Source organism: Blennius ocellaris (assembly GCF_963422515.1).
Source record: "Blennius ocellaris genome assembly, chromosome: 10".
NCBI lineage: Eukaryota > Metazoa > Chordata > Actinopteri > Blenniiformes > Blenniidae > Blennius > Blennius ocellaris.
In genome coordinates this window covers 17,604,298-17,626,355 of record NC_137659.1, presented here as the reverse complement: position 1 = coordinate 17,626,355, position 22,058 = coordinate 17,604,298, and the positions used below count along the sequence as shown (strand labels likewise).

General features: G+C 39.1%; 1 protein-coding gene across 1 annotated transcript in view; it reads left to right on the top strand.

Moving 5' to 3' along the window:
• Nucleotides 1–22,058, top strand: part of astn1 (astrotactin 1) — a gene marked incomplete at both ends in the record, with an annotated part of 359,967 nt that overhangs the window by 183,536 nt on the left and 154,373 nt on the right. The window contains one exon of the mRNA XM_080503139.1: nucleotides 9,740–9,867. Within this exon, the coding sequence (XP_080359265.1) occupies nucleotides 9,740–9,867 (128 nt within the window). The remainder of the gene's footprint in view (nucleotides 1–9,739; nucleotides 9,868–22,058) is intronic.

Genomic DNA, 22,058 nt, shown 5'->3' with positions numbered 1-22,058 from the left:
ATTCACGCATTGTTAGATGGTAAACACTGAACCTGTATCTGTGAACTTGGCACTTCAGGAATTATAATAAAACACAATGTTTTTCCTGATATCAGACAAATGCACAGGGGGTAAATAATTGAAAGCAAAGCGACCCTCTGATTTTGAAGGATTATACAATAGGTTCAAAGATATATCATGTCACTTTCATTAGTTGTTCATGGTTTGATGTGGATAGTAGAGTACTTTGAAGGTGCTTAATTATCATTGTCTGCTGAACTCAGGAAGCCAGAAGGTCAATCTGACTCAACTGTAGCACAGGAATTAAATTTAGGCCATGCATGGTACCTGCTACCCAGAGGCAACTCACTCACTTAGGGATCCACCGCGAGTCACGGAGAGGAAGAGATGAGCGAGGCAGGAAAGTTAATATCATCAAGAATCTAAATCTCTAATGCTCTGATCTCATTTGAACGTGCTTGTGAATGGACAGCTTAGTCTGACCCAGGCTTTGAAGAACACCAAATGCTTCCTGTGCAGATGAGTGTGGTGAAAGAAGAAGGAAGTCTCTGGGAGTCATGGCTAATGGAAGGTCTAATTATAATAGATGGCATAAACTGAATTAAAACTGACCAGGAGCCCATTGAATCTAATCAGAGGAAATGAATGCTGGAAAGTAAACTAAACAAAAGTTAATGAGCGAGATCAGCGTGGCACTACACCAAAGTGGAGTTTAGTGTTGGAATTTATAGGTGAGCTCAGTCTAAGCAAGGAGCTAATTCACATCCAGTAATGCAGGTACAAATATAGAAAATGCTTGTTATGTTTGAATGTTAGCCTCTGGCAATACGTGCCTGGTGCAAAGTGTTAAGTCAATCCCTGAGGAAGCCAAATGTCAAGTTTAATGTTGACCTACAAGGATGCCTAATGGTTTTTATCAATGCCGTGCTTATAGCTGCTTGTCAAGTGTGAGGGATACTTAGTGGATGTTCAAAAATGCATGCAATTAGAACTTTCTATATATGTCAATAACATACAGAAAAAAGGCATATTGAACATAGTTCAGCTAATGGGGCATTCCACCATTCGTAATTGGCACTTTATTAGTCAAGTAGTGCATTGCTAAGCCTGTGTTAAATTAGCTGACATCATTAAAATGGCTGCAGTGCTGTGGGAGATGTGAGTCAGCTCAAATTAGGTGACTAAGCAAACATGACTGTTCTATGAACTAGGGGCTTTGGGGCTCACAGACGTGGTGATTTAACATGTGAAGAAGGCCAGAAGTATATCTACTCTTGTATGAAGCACATTTGTTTCATTATTAACTGTCCATCAATTTGTTTATACCTTGATGAGTGTTTTTTTTTTTTTTTATTAAATGTAGTTTTCTTCTTACTGCATTTTTGTAGCATTTTAAATTTGTTTTACATGTTTACCAAGTGGACGGTCTGACAGACATTCTTGCAAGACTTCAACTTAAGATCTATAGAGTTATATTTCATTAGGATTCTGACACTGTACGATAGACTTGGTATGTGTAATAAAATGAATAAAAGATAAATGGGAGAAATACTGCAAAGCAATAATACGAATCAAATACACACAGAGGAACACAATAGAATGAGTCTTCAGTGTGATTATCCCTCACCTTCAACAAAGCATTGACTCTTCTAAGTGCACCTGCTCACATATCTTGGAGGAACACAGCAGGTGTTGAGACCATCTTATGTGGATGTGTGTCTGCTTTAATCCTTCTGTCTCTTCGTGAAATCTCAGACAGGTTCCGTGATACCACGGGCCTGTGGGGGTAATACCACCACTTCCTGGACCTCTTCTTTACACAGGGGATGGTTGATCATGATATTAGCTGAGTGTTAAGGGTTGATTTTTTATTTTTTTCCCCCCTGCTGTAGAGCAAATGTATAGCCAACCGGACGCCTCACCGATGAGATTACACAATGGATACATATCACATTTTCACCTCTGCCTTATCCTTTAGTTCACCGTGAAGCAGGTGATGTTATATGTTATATATTTAGGGTTTGTTTTAATTGTCACAATAGGCATGTCAAAAAACAACAACAAAAACAACACCTTAAGGGGGTAATCGATTTTTGTTGATTTTTAAGCATTTTTGATAGATACTGGTTTGTAGAAATTAAATTAGCTGATCAACCGTACTAATTAAGAAAAGACGTGCTGATTATCCAAGTGTGATTTTAATCACTAAATATGTTATTCGGACATATGAGTGTTTTTTTTACAGTACATTTGATTAAATAGAGAGAAAAGATTGTTTGATAAGAGATTTGTTGAAACAAAGCAAATTGAGGTGTATAATATATCAGATCAGGAGATGAAGTCGGTTTCAGGTCTCGACATTAATTATGGGACTATAGTATACATTTATGACTCCGTAAAGAACTCTTCACTCGAGCTGAATCTCTGCATCAGCCTCCATGCTAATTAGACTGTAGCAGTCAGGATCAAAGTGTGCAGTACGACTAGATGCAAATAAACTATGTAAACTGCGAGATTTACTTATTCCTTACAGGATTTTAAAGCTGCAGGAGTGCAAAGTTGCAAAGTACAGCCTTCAAGAGTCATTGACTTAGTCACTGCTAAATAAACGACTCAGTGACCCATATCCTCACGTATCCTTTTTCGTCGTACCGTTTGCCCTTGAGAAAAAAAAGAAGAACAAAAAACAAGCAGGGAGATGGAGGGACAGAGGGAGGGAGAGCAAGCAAGTCTTCATGTGATGTTCACTGGCATGTCTTCAAAAGGCCCTACCCCACTGCTCGAGGGTGACACAAAGCATCTGTCACCACCATTCAGTCAAACCAAGAAGTCAAAATTTAATATTGTTTAACCATCAAAGGAAGTTTATTATTTTTGCTTTATTCCACACTTCAAATACACACAATCCTTTCCTTTTATTTTCTCCATCTGCTGTAGAATTTAGCATATATCCTCCTGTCTTTATTTTTTTGCTCAGCCAAGGTTAAACTTCACCCTTTCTTATATTTTTATCACAACCTCCCGCATACTTCCCTTTTCATCCACAAAAAAGTTGGAAAAAGAAATTGTATACAGAATCACCCAACTCTGTGTTTTAGCTGTTAATGTTTTATTTATTTGAAGAAAAAGTCCCCTGTGAAAATGTTTCTCTATGACTCAGGCAAGTTTTATTGGTGGGTATTTTTTCCTCCTCTTCCTCTGACTGTTTTGGAGCTTCAGTAGACGGAGGGGAAATAAAAGCAAAGCAGCAAGTTGGATTGGGCAGGTGGCTGCTAACGTACACGCATGCACTCAGCAGAACACACAATTGCAATGGCTTCTCAGGTATGGATGTCCGCTCACACACACTCGTCCACACACGCCTCGCCATAAGTCCTTTCAGTTCTGTCTCACAAGAGCATCAACACACTCAGACGCACACAGACTCACTGAGCTGGTTTGACTCACTCTGCCCAGTGTGGCTCCCTTATGGTCTGTTTTTTGAAGCTCACCATCCCTGAAAGTCTTTTCATGTTTTTTGGGGGGGGGGTTTTGGGGGGGGGGGTATCCCCCCCACTCCCATGCACGTTGTGGTTATAATTTCAAAAATACACAAGGTTTATTTCATTTCCGAGTGAGTGGAATCTGGCTGAATCAGCGTGGCTGGCAGCAGGCCACTGAGCCGCAAGGCGATTTCGGTGACAAAGCAACACGAGAAATGGGCCCTTGCCCAGGATGGAGGTCCGATCACAGCGACATCTCGGGGGCACCGGAGCACGATATGATCTGGGTTCAAATTACAGAGCTCAGTGACAGGATCTCTATCTTCCTGCCTCTGTGGGAGCCAGTGGACTCCAGTAATGAGATGTTAAAAAGCTAACCTCCTCTCATTACTCCCAACACTGCCCTCCCTCTCCTCTCCCCCACCTCTTCCCTCTATTCCTCTCGAACACGACAAGCTCAGAGCAGGTTTTAATGAATATTTTAGTGCCCTTTGTTCTCATTCAGATGGCTGCTTGGGATCAATGATTAAGACCACACTACCTCCTAACAACCCCCCCCCCCCCCCAACTACAGTATGTGTAGTTAAAATTTTTTAAATCTTTTAGTTTTTCACTATATCAACCACACCTTTAAAATGAGTCCCTCAGGAGGGATGCTTTCATGACTCAGTTAATTAAAATATGAAATGTGTTTGTTGGAGACTAATGGAGACGGTGGGGTGGGAATGGGGTGCGTTTGGGCCCACGGTTGTCTTATTGATGCTTATTGAAGCACATAGTGAGAGAAAGGAAAAAAAAAAAAAGTGAAAGGATTGTTGTCATAAATCAAAAACACCCTGGCGTTTGGTTACATTTCACATTTCAATAATTCATCAAACAGGTGGCTACTTCACCACAGCTCCTACTCTCCAAAATAAAATAAAAATTAATAAAAAATAAATGTCTTCAATAAGTTTTGTCAGTTGAACAAACTTCAAGAGCGAAAATGAATCATGACATCCTTAAAGTGCCAGATGGCTGTTAAATGTTACATGTCATCCCCGAGTAAACTTAACTGTGAAAATTGTCAGACATGAATGCAGTGACAGGAATGCTGCACATATTCTGCTTAGTATGCAGAGAGATTAAGAAAAATAACACTTAATAACATTTTCTTTGGAAAATGGTGAATCAGTCTTTTTGCCACTAGTTCGTGCACTTTGTTTAACATACAGGTGGAAGATGCATGGTTACTTTCACCAGGGTTACTTTTTACTGCCAGTGAAACCCTAATGAACCTTTAATGTTGAGACAAAGTTTGCAAATGCAGCAACACAATAATAAAGCTGTGTTTAAAAAGGTACAAAGTCCTTTGACAGGTAAATTAAATATGTGACCTCGATTGTCACCTCCACTTACTTTAACCATACACATGAAGTCTGTGATGCTTACTCTCAGCAATAGCATAAATAGGTTCATCAAACATAAAATATAATAATAAAAATATTAAATATATTTGATCTACGTGTGATCCATCAGTCCATCTGTTAGTACACGTTAGTACAAATCAAAAATGTCCAAATAATGAATTAGAGAATATTGGAAAACTAGAAAAGACCAGAAAACCAAGAAACACACGGGGAGACAAAACCATATGATAATTACTAAATAACAGTCAAGAGTGGCTTGAAAGTATTTTTTTCAAGGAGACAAAATGGAAATAAGTGATCAAAAAGTATAAAACCAATCAGTTGAAAACATAAACATAGGCACAATATAACAAAAATAATGTTGTCAAAATTAATAAGGCCAAATACCTATTAAAACAAGAAAAGTTTCATTTTAGTTTATTTGTTCGTTTGTTAAAGACCATGTACAAAATACATTAATCTTAAAGAAAATATTCTTCTGACCAGATTTAGCTATTTCCAATCTGCATAACTCGAATGGCATTCCACGCTTTACACAAGTCTGTGTTTGGATAACTCGTCACTCTGCTATGGTACCAGGATAGCTGGATAGACAGTTTCCTTGCATAACTCTGCACCGTTAATCCACTCCAAAGGGTTGATTTATGTCCGCCCACTTTAGGGCTTCTCCACTTTACAATGCATTAATGAGCATGATTTGCTGCTAATTGCCATGGTGCCCCCGGCCATGCCATGACCACTGACATAAAATATCATTTGATGGCTGATCACTCCAACGCTGTTCATGTTCCAGCCAGTGGCTTCTGTTGCTGTTGTTCTCAAACTACGTCTTTCCCAAAGGCGCCAGTTTGTGTTTTGAAAATATTAGTTGTTGTTTTGTTTTTTTTTATTTCCACTACTTGGGCTCAGAACACTGCATAGATCAGATGGTGCATATTGCCAGGGAAACTGATGACTGAAGTTTGAACCATTAGGACCTTTCATGTGTTTTTAATGGTCGCTGCCTTACATATGTAAAACACACAGGGCTATTATCATATCTTTTTAATGAATAAACCCTTACACTAAAAGAGTCTTCAAATGAGGAGAACATCCATTTAGTCTCATTGAGACACTCCCAGGGTTCATTTAATAACTATTGCCAGTTAAAGTTACTAGCAGGAGATACTCTGAGTACAGGAAGTGGTCATTTTAAATTAGATGCTCTGTGAGGCGTGTCTAGACTCTTATAGCAAATAGATTGCTGCTCTGGTCCGATGGGATTTTCTTTTTTCCATCAGACCAAACTTGTTGGTTCACTTGTCTTGAGCTTGTCTTTGTGTTGTCTGGTAAATCTCCAGTCAATCTGGGTTGCCTGTTACCCAATCTGGGGTCCAAGACCCAATTGGTGGGCGGTAGAAAGGTTTGTATAGATTTCAAACAATTAACAGACTGTGAACATGATAAAGCATAGAAGAGTGTCATAGCATAGAAGATGGATGGACGTAATGTCCCCTACAAACGCGGTCAGCTATATTTCTTATTTTGCTATACAACACACATTATGTATTTTCCTCATAGTTATGTGGCTGTTCGGTTCATCATTACCGCTCTTGTTTCCGACACCGAACTTTTTTCAGCAAGCTCTTCTAGATTGAGGATGTACGTTTTGATTGTCGTCTTGGACTAAGCAGTTAAAACAAACATTAATCTGTATTGGTCGGTCCAAACACATCTGTTTACTGGCACGTTTATGTTATTCTACTGGAACGTAGCTCATAAAGAAATCTGTGTGTTTGTTTAGCACTTACCTGACATCAGTGTGAAAAAAAAGCTGAGGTTATGTTCTATTTAGGTGTGACAACAAATAATAATTTGTCAGTCATAACCTTAAAACTAGTACATACCGAGGGAGACAATGCAGTAATTGGTGTGATATGCATTTGATTTCTATTCATAGTTATTACATACACATACTGTAAATTCCTCATATGTGGGTTACAATTAAGGTACAGAGGTGCTTTGAATGTAAGAAATGTGGGCATGCATGTTTTATTCATGCCGTTCATTAAGGCATGGCACTGTTGACCTTTTCAGTACTTTTTTTTCCTGTTTTTTAATGTTTGTTTGGTTGTTTTTTATCCTGATATTTCTACCCCCTCGACGTAATTACTGAAAAGTCTGAAAGTACGATCTGATATGACTTCTCAGATGATATATCAATACCTTTGACTACATCAAAGTAGCCAAAAGCAAATGCTAATTAATGCAGCTTTAAGTGACTATATTAAATATATTAATTGCCTCTTTCTGCCAAATACATCCGTCAATGTACACAGTACCCTTGTACGTTTATAAATTATGAGTCTGGCGCCAACATAATAAGGACTACAGAATTGTATAAGAGTAAAATAAAGATATATTTTCATCTGCTTTGCTCCTGAGATAAGTCATTCAGAAAATGACTTGCGTTACTGATTTATCGAAGCCATTCTGTTGTGGAGCCTTGTTTGGAACCGAGCTGGCATGGAGACAAGTGATGATGGAGTGGACGAAATGAGCGAGTTCAAGCAAGAGTCACTCGCAGCATCAGACAAATGAGAACAGCAGCCCTGAGACTGAATATGAGTCACTTTGCAGCAGAACAATCAACATAATGAAAAATGACGTGCTTAATGTGACACTTTGTCTTCTCAATATGGAGCACATTCCTGCATAATTGTTTGCATGTATCGATTTGCCCTGAATGATCTGTCGGGAGTTATCGCACGTGTTACAGTCTGGGTTTTTATTTATCTGTCTGCGATCTATCTCTTCAGCCTCAGACCGTCTTTGCTTCATTATCTTCTGGCTTTAGAAACTTTTAATTCATGTTTCACTTACAAAAAAGTTGTTTACTATGGACATGAAAGAAAAATAAGCTGCATAAAATGTGTTTGTTTTGGTGAACTGAGAACAGAATGATATGACTTTTTACAGCATCTAGTCATTATTTTATAAGAATGCCATTTATGTTTGAAGTTCAATTTTCTTTCTGTAAGAAGACACCAATTACAGCATAGTTGTGCCTTGGTATTTCAGGTATCCTGGTATATCAGTTTTCACACAAATGTTCATATACAACGGATACAATGATTATAGATTGATATGAACTCGTGTGTTAGATACATACTCTACGTACTTCAGAGACCAAGGATGAATATTCATCCAAAAATCCTCAACTTCCAACACTGATGCTGAAACCTTAAGGGCACTTCAGTTGCCAATGTGTGTTGCCACATTGAGCATGAGGATTACATGTACTCCTCAAACAGATGACTTCATATCTTTCCTGCCTGATTTACTGTATCTAACTGAAGGTATCAAGGAACCACAACATTTGATCGCTTTGATACATTTTGTATTACCATAAGGAAAGTTAAAATTGCATCGCAACAGTTTTTATATGGATAATTCTTATGATCAATAGACAAAAGTATTTCAGATCCTTTTTTTGCAGCTCTTCCACAAATAATAGATGTACAAAACATGGCAGAGTTTTCAAATCCTTTTTCCTTATATTCATTTTATAGGCCCAATTCACTCAAGCCTCAGAGCACATTTGTGATGCTGTTTTTGGATAATCTGTCCCAAAATATCTACAATTAGGGGGATATATGCACAGAAGAAATACTCATATCGGTTTTGTGCACACAACTGCATCACCATTTCTGTCAAATACGTCAATATGAAGACAATAAATGCCAGCATTGGCCATCCCAGAGGTTCTCGAGCGAGGCCACAGAGGCCCTCTTCACACGCCCAACTGTGACATACCGGCGTGGCTATTTATGGCATCTGTAGTGTCAATTATTCATCACATACAACTGCGAAGCCCTCTGGCAATGATACCTTAATCATCATCATCATCAAACTTCAGATGGATAATTAACCATTCATTGAAAGTCTTAGCAGCCCCCATTTGTGACAGAGTTGGGAGAAAAAAAAGTTTCATGGTGAATGTGTGCATGGAAACACGAGCAAGATGAAAGAGAGCTGCACCTTCAAGATGCAAGATCAACATTGAGTACATTAAAGTGATTGAAATTCATTGTATGCCGTGCCTTTGACTGACTTATTATAAATTACTGTAAAAACTTCAAAACATCATATCCCATGCTCACACAGTCAGCATAAACAGGCAGTGAAAAATGACTGATGACCTAAACAAATATTTCATTATTCAGATTCTCTCTGTCAACTTGCTTTTGAAATATGCCTGAGGCGATCACATTGCCACTGCACATATTTACTCTAAAGACATGGATTTTTTTTTCTTCTTTTCTTGTCCATCTGGCTTGAGGTTGGAATAGACAGAAATGATATTCATATTTCAAGTAATGGATTTCTCTTTAATTGGTTCTGTAGCAAAATGAGGTTTTGAATTCTAGGCACTGCACACGTCCTTGTACAGAACTTTGTTTTGTCTCATAAATTGTCAATAAAGCATACACTTGAGCTAAATGGCTGAGGTCACATTGTCTTAAATTGGTGCATTAGCTGCTTTAATATAATATATTATCATAACAAAAAGGAAATACAGAGAGAAATGGCCCATGTATGGCAAATGTTAGCTTTTGTGTCCTCTAGCAGCACATCTTTTTTCCCTCCATTCGATCAACATTTAAAATAATTGCATTGCCTTGAATCTCTCCTGAGATTATTACTTCCTTTCTCTGGTCTTGTTCTCTGTTACCCGACAAAATGCCCACACATTGAAACAATCTCTCTTTTCTATCTTTCTATTCTCTCTCTCTCTCTCTCTCTCTCTCTCTCTCTCTCTCTCGCTCTCGCTCTCGCTCTCGCTCTCTCTCTCTCTCCCCACACCAGGCAGAAGAACTTTGCCCGTGGCATCGAGCAGCAGCTCCCAGATGGCATGGTGGTGGCATCGGTGCCAACAGAGGTTCAGTGCCACGAGGAGCTGTCGGACCCTGTGCCTGACCCGGAATACCTCACGGGTATGAAACCAATTTTCAGAAATCGCTGTGTTCATTTCATGCCGCATTATATCACTGGATAAAAAAAAAATAAGAATTACTAAAACAAAATCCATAATGATAATTATATTAAAAAAAAAAAAAAATTGACAGGACAGCTTTTCAAGTTGCAATATTCATGTGAGGTACTTTTCTTCTTCTTTTTTTTTTTTAGATGCCTAAGCTTATATCGTCGATGTATTCTGACATTTTTCCAGTATAATGCCTGGGCACGTTTCAAAAGTGGTAGAAGTAAGATAATGCCTGCGGATAGAAAATGAAATTACACCAACCGTTGTTCTGTCAATTTTGTAATTTTTTTTTCCTGAAATCATCCCAAATTGCTTCATAGAAAGGCTGAATGCCTCCCCACTAGTCTGATTTGCCAATTCAAAAAAATGTAAAGCCAAACGCTGGCAGGCACACAGTCACACAAACATATAAAGATTAGAGCCTTTAAAATAAAAACAAAACACAGTTTTCAGCTCTATCATCTAGAAGGTCGACATACATAACACCACTTTCATAACGGTACACTAAGAAAACGTCATACTTGATTAGATGTTTAAAATATTTGGGAAAACTGTCTTTCTTGTGTTTGCAATTACGATTGGGATCATGTGGTTTGGCATTTGAAGTCAGTAGAGGAAGAATAATTGAAAGAAATTCCTGGATATGTCAATACAAGTTTTTCCACCTCGGGTGTTTCCATTAGAACACTTGAGATGGGAAATTGACGTAACGATAAACAGCCCTTCTCATGCACTTCACAATGAATTTGTTTTCACCAAGTCGACATTCAAGATTAAATACGCAAAAATAAATATGTACAAGGAATCTATTGGCCCGAGTATTGTCAATTTGACAATAAATAAATAAATATATATATATATATCATTTGTGCTGATTGATGCCACTTTGCATATGTTGTAACATCACAAATTGTTATAGGTGTCATTCCTGTGTAAGTTTAATTTTAGATAAAAGTGTTTGTATGAAGTTCTGTTCCTTTGGGTACAACATTAATTCAGTAAAGTGTCTAATACCCATGTGGCTCCAAACACGGTCAAAAGAAAGTGGAATGGGCTCCGGTCTGACACTCCATTCACCTTAAGTGTAAAGTGGCACAAAGGTTCTTTTACAAATCTAATCCTTAGGGAATTGACTTAAAAAAAATCCTCTTTAACAAATATCTAATTTGGTTGAATGGTGTCTTGTTGGCTTCCGCAAGCTCTTTCGCACAAGGTCCATTTTAATGTCAGGTTACGTGAAGGTGTGCTATTTATTAGCAACTCATATGAGCTTTGTTTGTTTGGTTCTCTTCCGTCCTTTAGCATTAGTTGTTTGTGCCAGTTAACAAGAGCATTTCAGATCTTTAACATGCTGCCTGGGACTATTGACCCACCTTGCTTATTGACTGAGTGTGTATCGTTGTACATTGTCAGCATGGTATTTAGCATTGGCTATAGGGAGTACTTTGAAAAAAAAATTAAAAATCAAATCAGCTTGTTGAGCTTTAAGCTCTTTATTGAACAGCCCCCAGATAATTATTTACCTGTATTATATTTGTTTTGTCACCGATATACAGTGATGGCTTTTTGCCACGGCGGACATTGACAGCGAACAGGCAAAATCCAGACAATCATATCGCTGGTGTACATAGTCATTCTGCAAGGCGTTGCTCACAAGCCGATCAGAATCGTTAGCTCTCTATCCAGCTCAGTAATGAACGTGAAGGGAAAATACGAAGGACATTAGCAAAATGATTTTTCACGTGGGAAGTGAGTGAGGGAAAGGGGGCAGCTGGGTTGTGCTGCCGCTGTCGGTACTCATTAGTCCGTGGTATGAGAAGCCATCTCCCTGTTCTCTTCATTACCAGCACAGCACATGGCAGCAATGTTTGAACAGCACACAACTGTCCAGTGTGAAACAGCTGCCGTTACCACAGAGAAAGAAGAAAATGAAAAAAAAAAAAAAAACTCAGCTCGTTGTATATCAAGTAATTTCAGAAGGCCAAAAATTTGTACCGTCCATCTGGACACCTCATTATCCACAAAGGTTGACCTCTCCCTTTTTTTTTTTCTTGCTTAGTGTGAGAGTTTAATGCTCTAAATGCTTGAAATCATGCACAGCAATCACAGAGACAAGCATTTAATTTGCTATGATTAACAAAAAAGTTGGATCACTCCGTTCTAAAAGTTCAAAAATACATTATATATTCTCTCAGTGCTGGAATTTTACTTGGAGAACTACAGGGACCTTTTTGAAGAGTGATTATCAGTAATGGAAGGGGTATCATCCCCTGCCTGCACATAGGTAATAATCCTTTTTCTTGTGTTTTACTTCAATAGGGGGTGTGAAATTAATAATTATGTTCCATCATATTTTGTAGGAATGCTTCTTTCAGGCAGTCTGCCGGCTCAAAGCTTACTCCTGGCACCTATGTAACTTCCTTTTAAATGGCCTTGCAGTGGAGCAGGCAGCAGATTGCAGGGCGGGTTTATCACTCGTTGTTGATATAACAGCAGCGATACAAGGCCAGTCAGGGCGGCAATTCAAAACGGCAGCATCCGGGGTTACATGCGAGGTGAGCAACAATCAAATGCAACAGTGATTCCAAGTGTCATTTATTTGAAAATTTAGAGGATATTAAAACCGTGTAATCTAAATGGATCGTCTTCCATTTATGTCCCCGAGTCCTTGCCCCCTCCTTACCCTCCCTTACGGTCCCCTCTCTGTACTCCCACTGCCTGCACAGCTCAAATCTTTTTATCCCTACATCGCCCCCGGGTTCACAGTGCACACGGTCCAGAGCTGAGCCCACCACCGCAACACTCCTCCTCTGGTGCCTCTGTGTTGGGTCCTGGCAGCCACAGGCTTTATTGAAGAGTAATATCATGAATTGAGATATCATTTCAAAGGAGTCAGCAGGTCGCCATAGAAGCACACAGTGTATTCTGGAGCACAGTGGTTCCCACTCTTTTCCCCACAGATGATAGAAGGGAACTGATGCCTGATGCCAGAGGGTCTGAGGGAAAGTACAACGTGGTGGCCCAAAGAAAAGGATGTCGAGAGAAGTGAAAATCCCTCATACCGAGAGCTTAGGCCCTGACATCATGGCCTATCACCGCTCACCTCCTGTCCCACTCTTTCCACAAGTGTTTTCTTTCAAGACTTGAGACACAATTAGAAATTCTAATATTAGTAGTCCTCATGACCATTTTACTAATAAACAGCTTAAACCAAGGTTAAATGAGCTCACACACAAAAAAACGGTTTAATTACAATATTGAAAATAACATTAAATAATCTTCTGTGCATATAAATTAAACTTCCACCAGCAACCAAACAAAAATTACAATTGTGAAGTATTTTTTTATAATCTAACTAAAGCTAAGCTGTCATCATCCCAATATATATGTCATCCAAGTATCCATGAATTCAGATTCACGCTGCATGTAATTTGCCTGGTATCAAGCCTTTTCAGTTTAATACTGTATTAGAAAAAAAAAAAAAAATAGTTGTCAGCAACATTTATTGATGGTTGCTTGTTAGAGGTTTCTACATTGACAGTTAAAATCTATAGAATATCCCTGGGACCAATGCACCTTAAACATTTATTATGGCATCTTATTTCCCCTCATCATCATTAAGTTTAACCACAACATGAAGTTTGAATTTGTCTCTCTTCTAATTTAATGACATGTGTTTTTGATTTCTTTTTGCAGCTCTCTACCCAATCTTTTATGTGGAAAATGTCACTCCTCTGCTTTTTATCACACATCAAAAATAAAACATGAATGAGTAATGATATAACCACTTCATGTCAATTAACACCAAGCTTTCCTGAGACAAGATGCAATTCTCACCTCGCGGAATTCTCACCATTTTAAATTGCACAAAACTATGTATGTGGTGGTATTTTGCTCACCGCCTTTCCTCAAATACATTTTCTAAAGTTTCTTAATTCCTAAGAACCCCTGCACTTACATGTATTTTGCAAAATTCATAAAAATGCCCAGCTTTACAAATGCTTTCCAATAATTTCTTACAAAATACGAGTCACTGTCAGTGTGCACGTTGCCGTGAATCAATGTTGTTTCCATGAACAATTCAGTGTTTTCACAACTTACAGAATCGCTACTCTGTAATGAATGAATGCTGAGTGTCTCGCAGCCTTAGTAAGTAGGTGAAGAGCGCAGTGTCTGACAGCAGCTTCACAACACTGTGCTGTGTGTGCTGCGTTGGATGGCATGAGGAAAGAAGGCACCACCCCGGAGCTCTTTCATATTTAAGATGTTTCTCAATAAACTGACACACTGTTCCATTGCCTTGTCAGAAATGATGCAAGTATCATATAAATGCCTCATGAAAGCTGACAAGCAATCACTCACAGTCTAAAAATGCACTTGTGTGCTGCTTCAGGCAGAACAAATGTGTTACATAGAAGAGTTCATATTTGGGCTGTATGCTTATTTTTACACAATGAGTAAACAAAGTAGGAGGAAACATTTTGTAATAATATCCAGCTCAGAGCCCTGGAATAGGCATTGCTCTGCACTTGGTGTTTATATGTGTGTTAGTCAGTTCTGAGTCATGGCAAGTAATGTTGTAGCGCCTGTACATTTTGTCATTATTATTTTTTTTTTACTAATTTTTCATTCTTTCCCAACTTGTTTAACTTTGATGTGCTAATGACTGATTTGCCAGTTACTCATTCAGAAAAAAGGAAGTCTGCCCTGTCCTTCTCTTGTTCTGCATTATATTCTTGTTTATTTAGTCATAATCATCAGATATCCTTTATACCTGACAATTTGTTGTCAGCCCAGTTTGACTTATCTGTTTACTTGTGCACATCAAGAAGCCACTGAATTACAGTTTTCAAGAGACGTTTTCACAAGCTTTCTCCTCAAAGTATTTCATAACCATCATGTTTGCAATGGAACCAACCTCAGTGTGACATATTGACATATTATCCTCAGTTTTTTTCCTCACGATAAAGGCCCAAACTATTTTAATAATTATTAGGATGTTTCCCATAATGATATACGTTTTCACTTCTTTAACACAAGCATGTATTGGATTATCACTCCGTCTTGTGAACTGTATGCATTCAATTACTACCATTTTTAAAATGACTCCTTGCATTAACAAGGCTGGGGTTATTTTCTGCAGGGATGTGATTGCCTGTATCTTGATACATTAAATATGCAAGGTTCATCTTTTTACTAATGAATTCATGTTTTCAGAGTTTGTTAGTTAGGGGTTTATTGTTGTCTTCATGTTATTTCATCAAGGACTGTAAACCTCCCATTATCATCAGGAGTAAAATTAACAAAGGAATAACTGATTATGTGCGTATGTGATTATAGTCTCTCACAGTGATACATGTGCATAATTGCCTTTGACTTACTGGTCTGCCTTTAAGAGGGGACCGTTTGCTGTAAACCTGTGATACCAGTGTGATAGAGGTGATCCACTGTCCAATTTCAGTCGGCTCAGACGGTGGATGGGCAATCAAAAGGATATCCGTCATTGAGGCTTTAAATGTGTGGTCCTGTGTGCTACAGTGAATCAGGTTTGTGGATAGCCAATGTGGCGCAATTGGTAATATAATGTAATATAATGCCATCGTCAATGCATGGACATATTGTACTGGAGGTAAATAACACGAGACAGTGTGTGATATTCCTTAATCCAACATTGTGGCAAAACAAGGTCATTGTCCTTCTCATCAAAGTATGACACTGTCGGTGTCAAAATAGGTCAATGGGTGTCTCCTCCCATTCAGTTGAGGTCGACATTGTGCAATGAGACTTGGTTTCACACCAAAGTTGATGATATGTCCCACAGTATGATCCGAAAAGACAAACAGAAATGACTGCAGGCTTATTTGCCATATCTATCTACACTTGTTCTTTTTTCAAATGAGACATACTGTCTAACTGAGCAGCATATGTGAAACCTATTGCTTTTCATTCTGGTGCCAGTGTAAGCAGGTCAGAACAGCCACACAGTGTGTGTGTGTGTGTGTGTGTGTGTGTGTGTGTGTGTGTGTGTGTGTGTGTGTGTGTGTGTGTGTGTGTGTGTGTGTGTGTGTGTGTGTGTGTGTGTGTGTGTGTGTGTGTGTGTGTGTGTGTGTGTGTGTGTGTGTGTGTGAGAGAGTGTGAGACATGTGTATCTGTGCCCTCCTTAATAGAAAGGTCCCGTGTGGAGCCATTTGTCATGCACTAGTGGCAGAAATCCACTTTCAATAGAAACTGATCGTCTCATGTTGAGAAGATCAGTTTCTACTGACATTGACATCCGATGACTGAGGTTACTGAAAATGTCTATTTATGTCTCAAGAGTATTGCTAAAACCATTTTAACTAGTCAGTCTTCTGCCTTCCATCCATGTGATGAATTGAAAAAGATTTAAGTCAAAGAAGTAGGCGTAGCATGCACTTTAATTGTGAATCCACAGTCTCTCGTAGTTATTCATTTTTGCCTTCTTTTTGCTTACTAACTCTTTCAAATAGATGGCATGAAATAAATTAACCAGAGCAGTGGAAAAAAGCGATCGTGATTCTTCGGGAGCTCATTGTAAGCGGTACAACAAACCTTGAGGTGTCTGAGATGATTAAAGAAAACCCACATGAATGCTATACTGGTGTCCAAGTTTCCACAGGTATGCCTCTGTAATATTAGTATTGGCACTGAATATGGAAGAAACACATTTTCATGCATAAACTGTTCAGAGCTGATTTTTTTTGTGAGGCCAACAACTGATGAGCTGCCAACATAATCATTGAGTTAGTGTTACTGATCAACAGTCTCGTCACTCCCTATGTGGATCTATTATGGTTATTATGTTCTATGGGGCAGTAACAATTTTACTTACTGGCCCTTAAACAGATGGCCTGTCATACGCTCATTTAATTTATTATAATTTTTTTTTTTCAAACAGTTGCTACTTTTCAGCTGTGCAACAGCAAGTTGTGTGAAAGGCAGAGGAAAACCTTGTTTCAGCTTAGAAACCTTGGCTGGCAAAGTGGTGACAACCAGCCACAGGAAGTCACTTGGGGCATCTTCTCACCTTACTGCACCTGTTCTCTTGGCCTGCACATTTCCAGCCTGTGCACAAACACAAGCGCTCAACACAATGCTTTCCAGCCTGGGCTGGCTGGCTCGCCGCCACCTTCACTCGTCTCCTGGCAGGCCTTCAGCATGATCACTGTGCCTGCGGTTAATTGCAAAGCTCAGGTAATTGTCCATGGGGTAGTGCAGGGTCTTGCGGACGTGCAGGGGCGGCGTCTGCAAGAGGAACGTCTGTTAAGCTGCGATCAGCGCATGTCACCCCTCTGTCCCTTGCTGGTCCGGCCAGGTTTTGGTTGCTATGGTCAGTGTATTTGTCACAATGTCAGCACTCCTTGTTCCAGCCCTCACTGGCATGAATTCATTCATCTTCCTATTCATCTCTGCACTTGGAAGCCATTCATCATGAGGCCAGAGATCTCCATCAGTTATTCCGATGGGAGAAAGAGTGTGGAAAGAGAGGCTTTTGAAAGGCAAATACATCTTGATTTAATTGGAAAGCAAGTATGCCCTAGGCTACTGAGCAGATTTCCCCCAAGATGGAGCTTGAGAGAGACGACGGACAAAGAAAGTTGGGGGGGTGGGGGGTATAGAGGCAAAGGTGTAAAGAAAGGATGTGACGATTTTGAAAGAAAAGAAAGCGAAGAACAAAGACCTGAAACTGGACCCAACAAGTGCCTGAGTGACAGACATTTGTCTCTGCAGTCACGGACCCATAACAAAAGAGCACATTGGTGGAGGTTAAAAGGTCAACAGAGGGGACTTGACCAATTCTCATCCTCTAACAGCCATATATAATGATTACCTTGTCTATCAACAGCTCAGACTTTCCATCTGTATCTTTTGAATGGTGTGTTTGCGTCCATGTGTACACCAACAAAGATGTTGACAGAATGTCAGAGGTGAAATTGTCGCCCCTGCCAGTCGACACTGCTTTGCAGCCCATCCCCTGTCATTTGGCGTCAAAGCTGCGGATTTATGCTGATAGGTTTGGGGAAATGGCTGACACAAGAGTTTAGGTGCTCAGAAGGGGACGTTTCAAACAAGACAGGATAAGTGATGTGACTTTTTTTTTCTTCTTTCTTCTAAGTTTTTTGGAAGGGCTTATATTGTCATGCAAGAGCCTATAGAGTAAAGAATTATGACGTGAGCAGTCACAAACGTCTTGTGATTAAGTCTTGCATTCATTGTCTGTTTAACACCATCAAATTGTTTTTAAAAGCGTCACATTTTTCAACAATATTCAGTTCAGTTTTGTTGTCACAATATAAAAGGTCATATGTTGAGAAAAAAGCTTCACGCATCAACCTGAGCAAGGCATTTTTGGACTACCTTGTATTTGATTAAGTCTGTGAGTCAAGCACCACTTTCTTCATAAAAAGCTGTATTTATTAGAAGCACTTTCCTTCCTGCTGAATGTCATACAATAAGACTGCACATTTTAGCTCCTATGATTCACAGTACTCTATATGCTCTGGTGTATGTAAAAGTGAGGGGAAATAAAGAAAGGCCTTCAAGACTTACAAAGCCTTTATGTCTGTATTCTTGTGAAATATGACATCGCTGATTACCACTGTTGTCTATAAATCTCATCTATTGTCATTGCTTTTTGAACTGCATGGCATGCTAGACGGCTTGAATGTGATGTGCATGGTGATTATTAGCACACTGACCCTGGTTTCTAGGCACTGCCGTTCTGAACTTTTGAGAGTACGCTTCACAAATACATTTTACTGCAACACTGTTAATCAAGTCAACTGGCTTTTTTTTTTTTTTCTTTTTTCAATTTAACAACACATTCTCTCCTTTGAGTCAGGAAATTGAAAGACAATATTTATACAGTTTTTTCACTTTATGAAACGCTTGGAATTTGTCATGTCGTGCTCCATTAGCAAGGTTACACAGAGATTCCATCAATTCCAAGCTTGGGAGCCTTCCTGCGCGAGGCTGAATTAACATGTTCACACGGTGCATGCGTTGGATTTCCATGGTTACTCTCACAGTTCAAAAACATGCATTTGCTGTTTATTTTTGACTCCAAAAACTGATATCGGCTCCATTTCCCAGCAACCCTATTTTGGATAAAGCAGTGGAGAGTGGCTGGCTGGCGAAATCTCCAAGTCACTAATTGCCCATACCAGGGGGTACGGCAATGAGCATGAAGATGAAGATAAGACACAGATACCCTTGAAACATTTGTGACATTAATATTTAAATGTTAATGGGGCTAACCATTGTTGATCGTGAATAACCGCTTCAGTACCCATTGTTTTAAGTTGTGCTTAAAATGACTTTACCAAGCCAGTCCACCTGTTGGCCTGCTGAGCACCATCACCTTACATTATCACGTCTTAGGCTTGAGCCTGAGGCGAGGCTTTTTGTATAGTTTGCATTTTCTCCCTGTGCATGCATGAGATGACTATTGGCACTTCCTTTGACAATCCAAAGACACGCGTCTCCAGATTCCTCATGAATGTGAGTGAGCGCATGTGTCTGTCATCGCCAGTCTCTCAGCATTAGCCTTGCGAAGAACTGGCGATCTGTCTCTTTGCCGTTTTGTCTGCTGGGACCAGCTCCAACTCCCTGTGACTATAACTTGGAAATAGTGGATATTGAAGATGGATGAATATGTACGATTGGATGTATATGTGCTCAAGAAGACACTGAAGCTGAAATGTATGAAATCACTGTTGGGTGAACTTCAAACTTTTTTCTATTAGAATTTCACTTGACATTTATACTGAAAGGTTGAGACACAAAGTTAAATGCCAATTGTTCCAAACTCGGCTCCAATCCATTAATAATACATGGTTATTGGTCCGGGTTGCAGTTTAGGCTAATGAATATCATTGCAATCAGTGCATTTTAATATTTAGAACCTTGATTAGATTGAAATTGATCACATAATCCTCTGGAAGTTACCCTCTATATTTATTTATTTATTTAGTTAGTGAGGATTTTTGTAGCCAGGGCAGGCTGAGTTTTGTTCATCAAGGTCATTCTTTGTGTTACACTATTCCCCTCGTCTTGTCATGTTCAACCCGGGCTCCCCTCGGGTTCTGCCCACAGCCTCTCCCCATGCTACCAGCCTTTAGATATGTCAGCACAGAGATGGCACATAATCTATATTTTATAAGGCCTTGATATAATTGGTGGCAGCGAGGGAAGGTCATGCCTTCAGGGGACCTCGTCTTTCCTGCAAACAACCACCCCTCCAGTCAAGAGTGTGAATCGGACACGGTGAGGCAGGCAGACCAAGGGAGTACAGTGAAGATGCAGAAAGTGATAGCGCAGCAATTATTCATAATTTATTTGCTTTGAAAAACATGTGTGGGATATAATTTATTCAGGACAGAGAGACATTTTGGAGCAAACTCTTAGGCGCGAAAAGCAGTCATGGCTCACAGGACTGAGAGTTGGTGTCAGACGTAAAAATATCTGGTGTATTTTCACTTTATGAAGTGGAAGTTCTTGAAACTTATATGCTTTTTTTTTTTTTTTTTTTAACATAGGAGGCCTTCAAATGAAGATACTTCTCTCGTGAATATTAGTCGACTAATTGAGCTCCCCAGTACTAATTGCTTCGCAGTGGAGCTACATCTGTTGACGTGTGACAAATACAAGAGCTGTTCATTGCTGCAATTCGGCTTTCTCACCCACTTTATTCATAGGCTTCTTTCTTGTTAAATTGGAAACCATCTGTCTCCTGCTATCCCCGGTTATAAAGCAGTTTTAATGGGATTTATTGACATGGATCTTAAGATACAACAGTAACATAGCCTAAAGGGGATAACAAAATTGCATCACCAAGCAGAGAGAAATTAATCATTTTGGTTCACTACAGGCAAGAGTTTGAGTGACAACTGTTCCTCTCTTTGTTTTTATTCTATTATCAGATTACAATCAACTTATTTTAATATATTTTTGTTCCAAATGTATACGCATAATTGCACAATCAATAAGCTATTAACAGCCATTTATATGCAGCGGTATTCATCATAAAATGGTAACTTATTAAGCTATTTTTGTTTCCTAATTAATCTAGATCAATGACTCATCCTGATGGCATAATATTACCATTAAGACGTGAAAGGGAAAAGATGAAATCAACACTGACACTTTCAGCAAAGTATATATATCCCAGCTGCGTAACAGCTGAGAGAACAAGTACAAAGACATCATCAAACAATACAATATCAAAAATTATATATAATGAAAGTGTCTCACTGACACAATCTATGAAACAATCTTCGATGACTGACACAGTTTAATCAGATGGTGGTGGGGTATTTGGATGCCGAGTTAAACAGGCTCGGCTCTATTTAGATTTTCATCGTCTGCAGTGCGCCACCAAGCAAACATTCACCAGGGAAACGGCTCCACTCTCTCTGTATTAGTTTGCGGGTTAGATTATTAATTAACAACTATTAATTAGCAACTCAGCTGCAGCACATTATGCAGCATGGAAACCTACCTGGAAAAGTCCCCCGAGTGGTGTTGAGTGCTGGTGTGGCCCCGGCACATCACTACAAAAGCTCTAAGCACTGTGAGCTCGTGACAAGTCGGCTACAGAAAGTTTGTTTACTTTGTCTCTTGTCCTCTAGCGTGAGCTGAGCCCCGCGAGCTGCTGTCAGTCACTCAGCATCACAGTCCTGCAGCCAAACCACAAGCAAAATGCAGCATTCCTCTTTTTGGGGAGCTTCTTTTTCCCAAATCACGACATGGGGATACCAGTGAATCGGAAAGGTGATTGAAAAGTTAATTATCTTAAAACATATGAACTAAAATAAGTTGAAATAATTCAATAAATATTGTTTATTATGGTTATTTCCATTTTTTTTTTTTGGTGTGGGGGTCAGTATAAATTATTTTTACAATTTGAATTACATAATTCTGACAAAATAAGACAAACATGATATTTTGGGTTGATTCAAAATGTTTTAGATTTATTTTTTTTTTTGTGGAGAAAAACTTGTGGTTGAGGAAAAAAAATACCCATCTATGACCCACTTAGATGGGTACATAACATGTTTCTATACAATGATTTTGAAATAAGATACTGTATATGATCCTTGTTGTCTGGGTATATTCTTATAC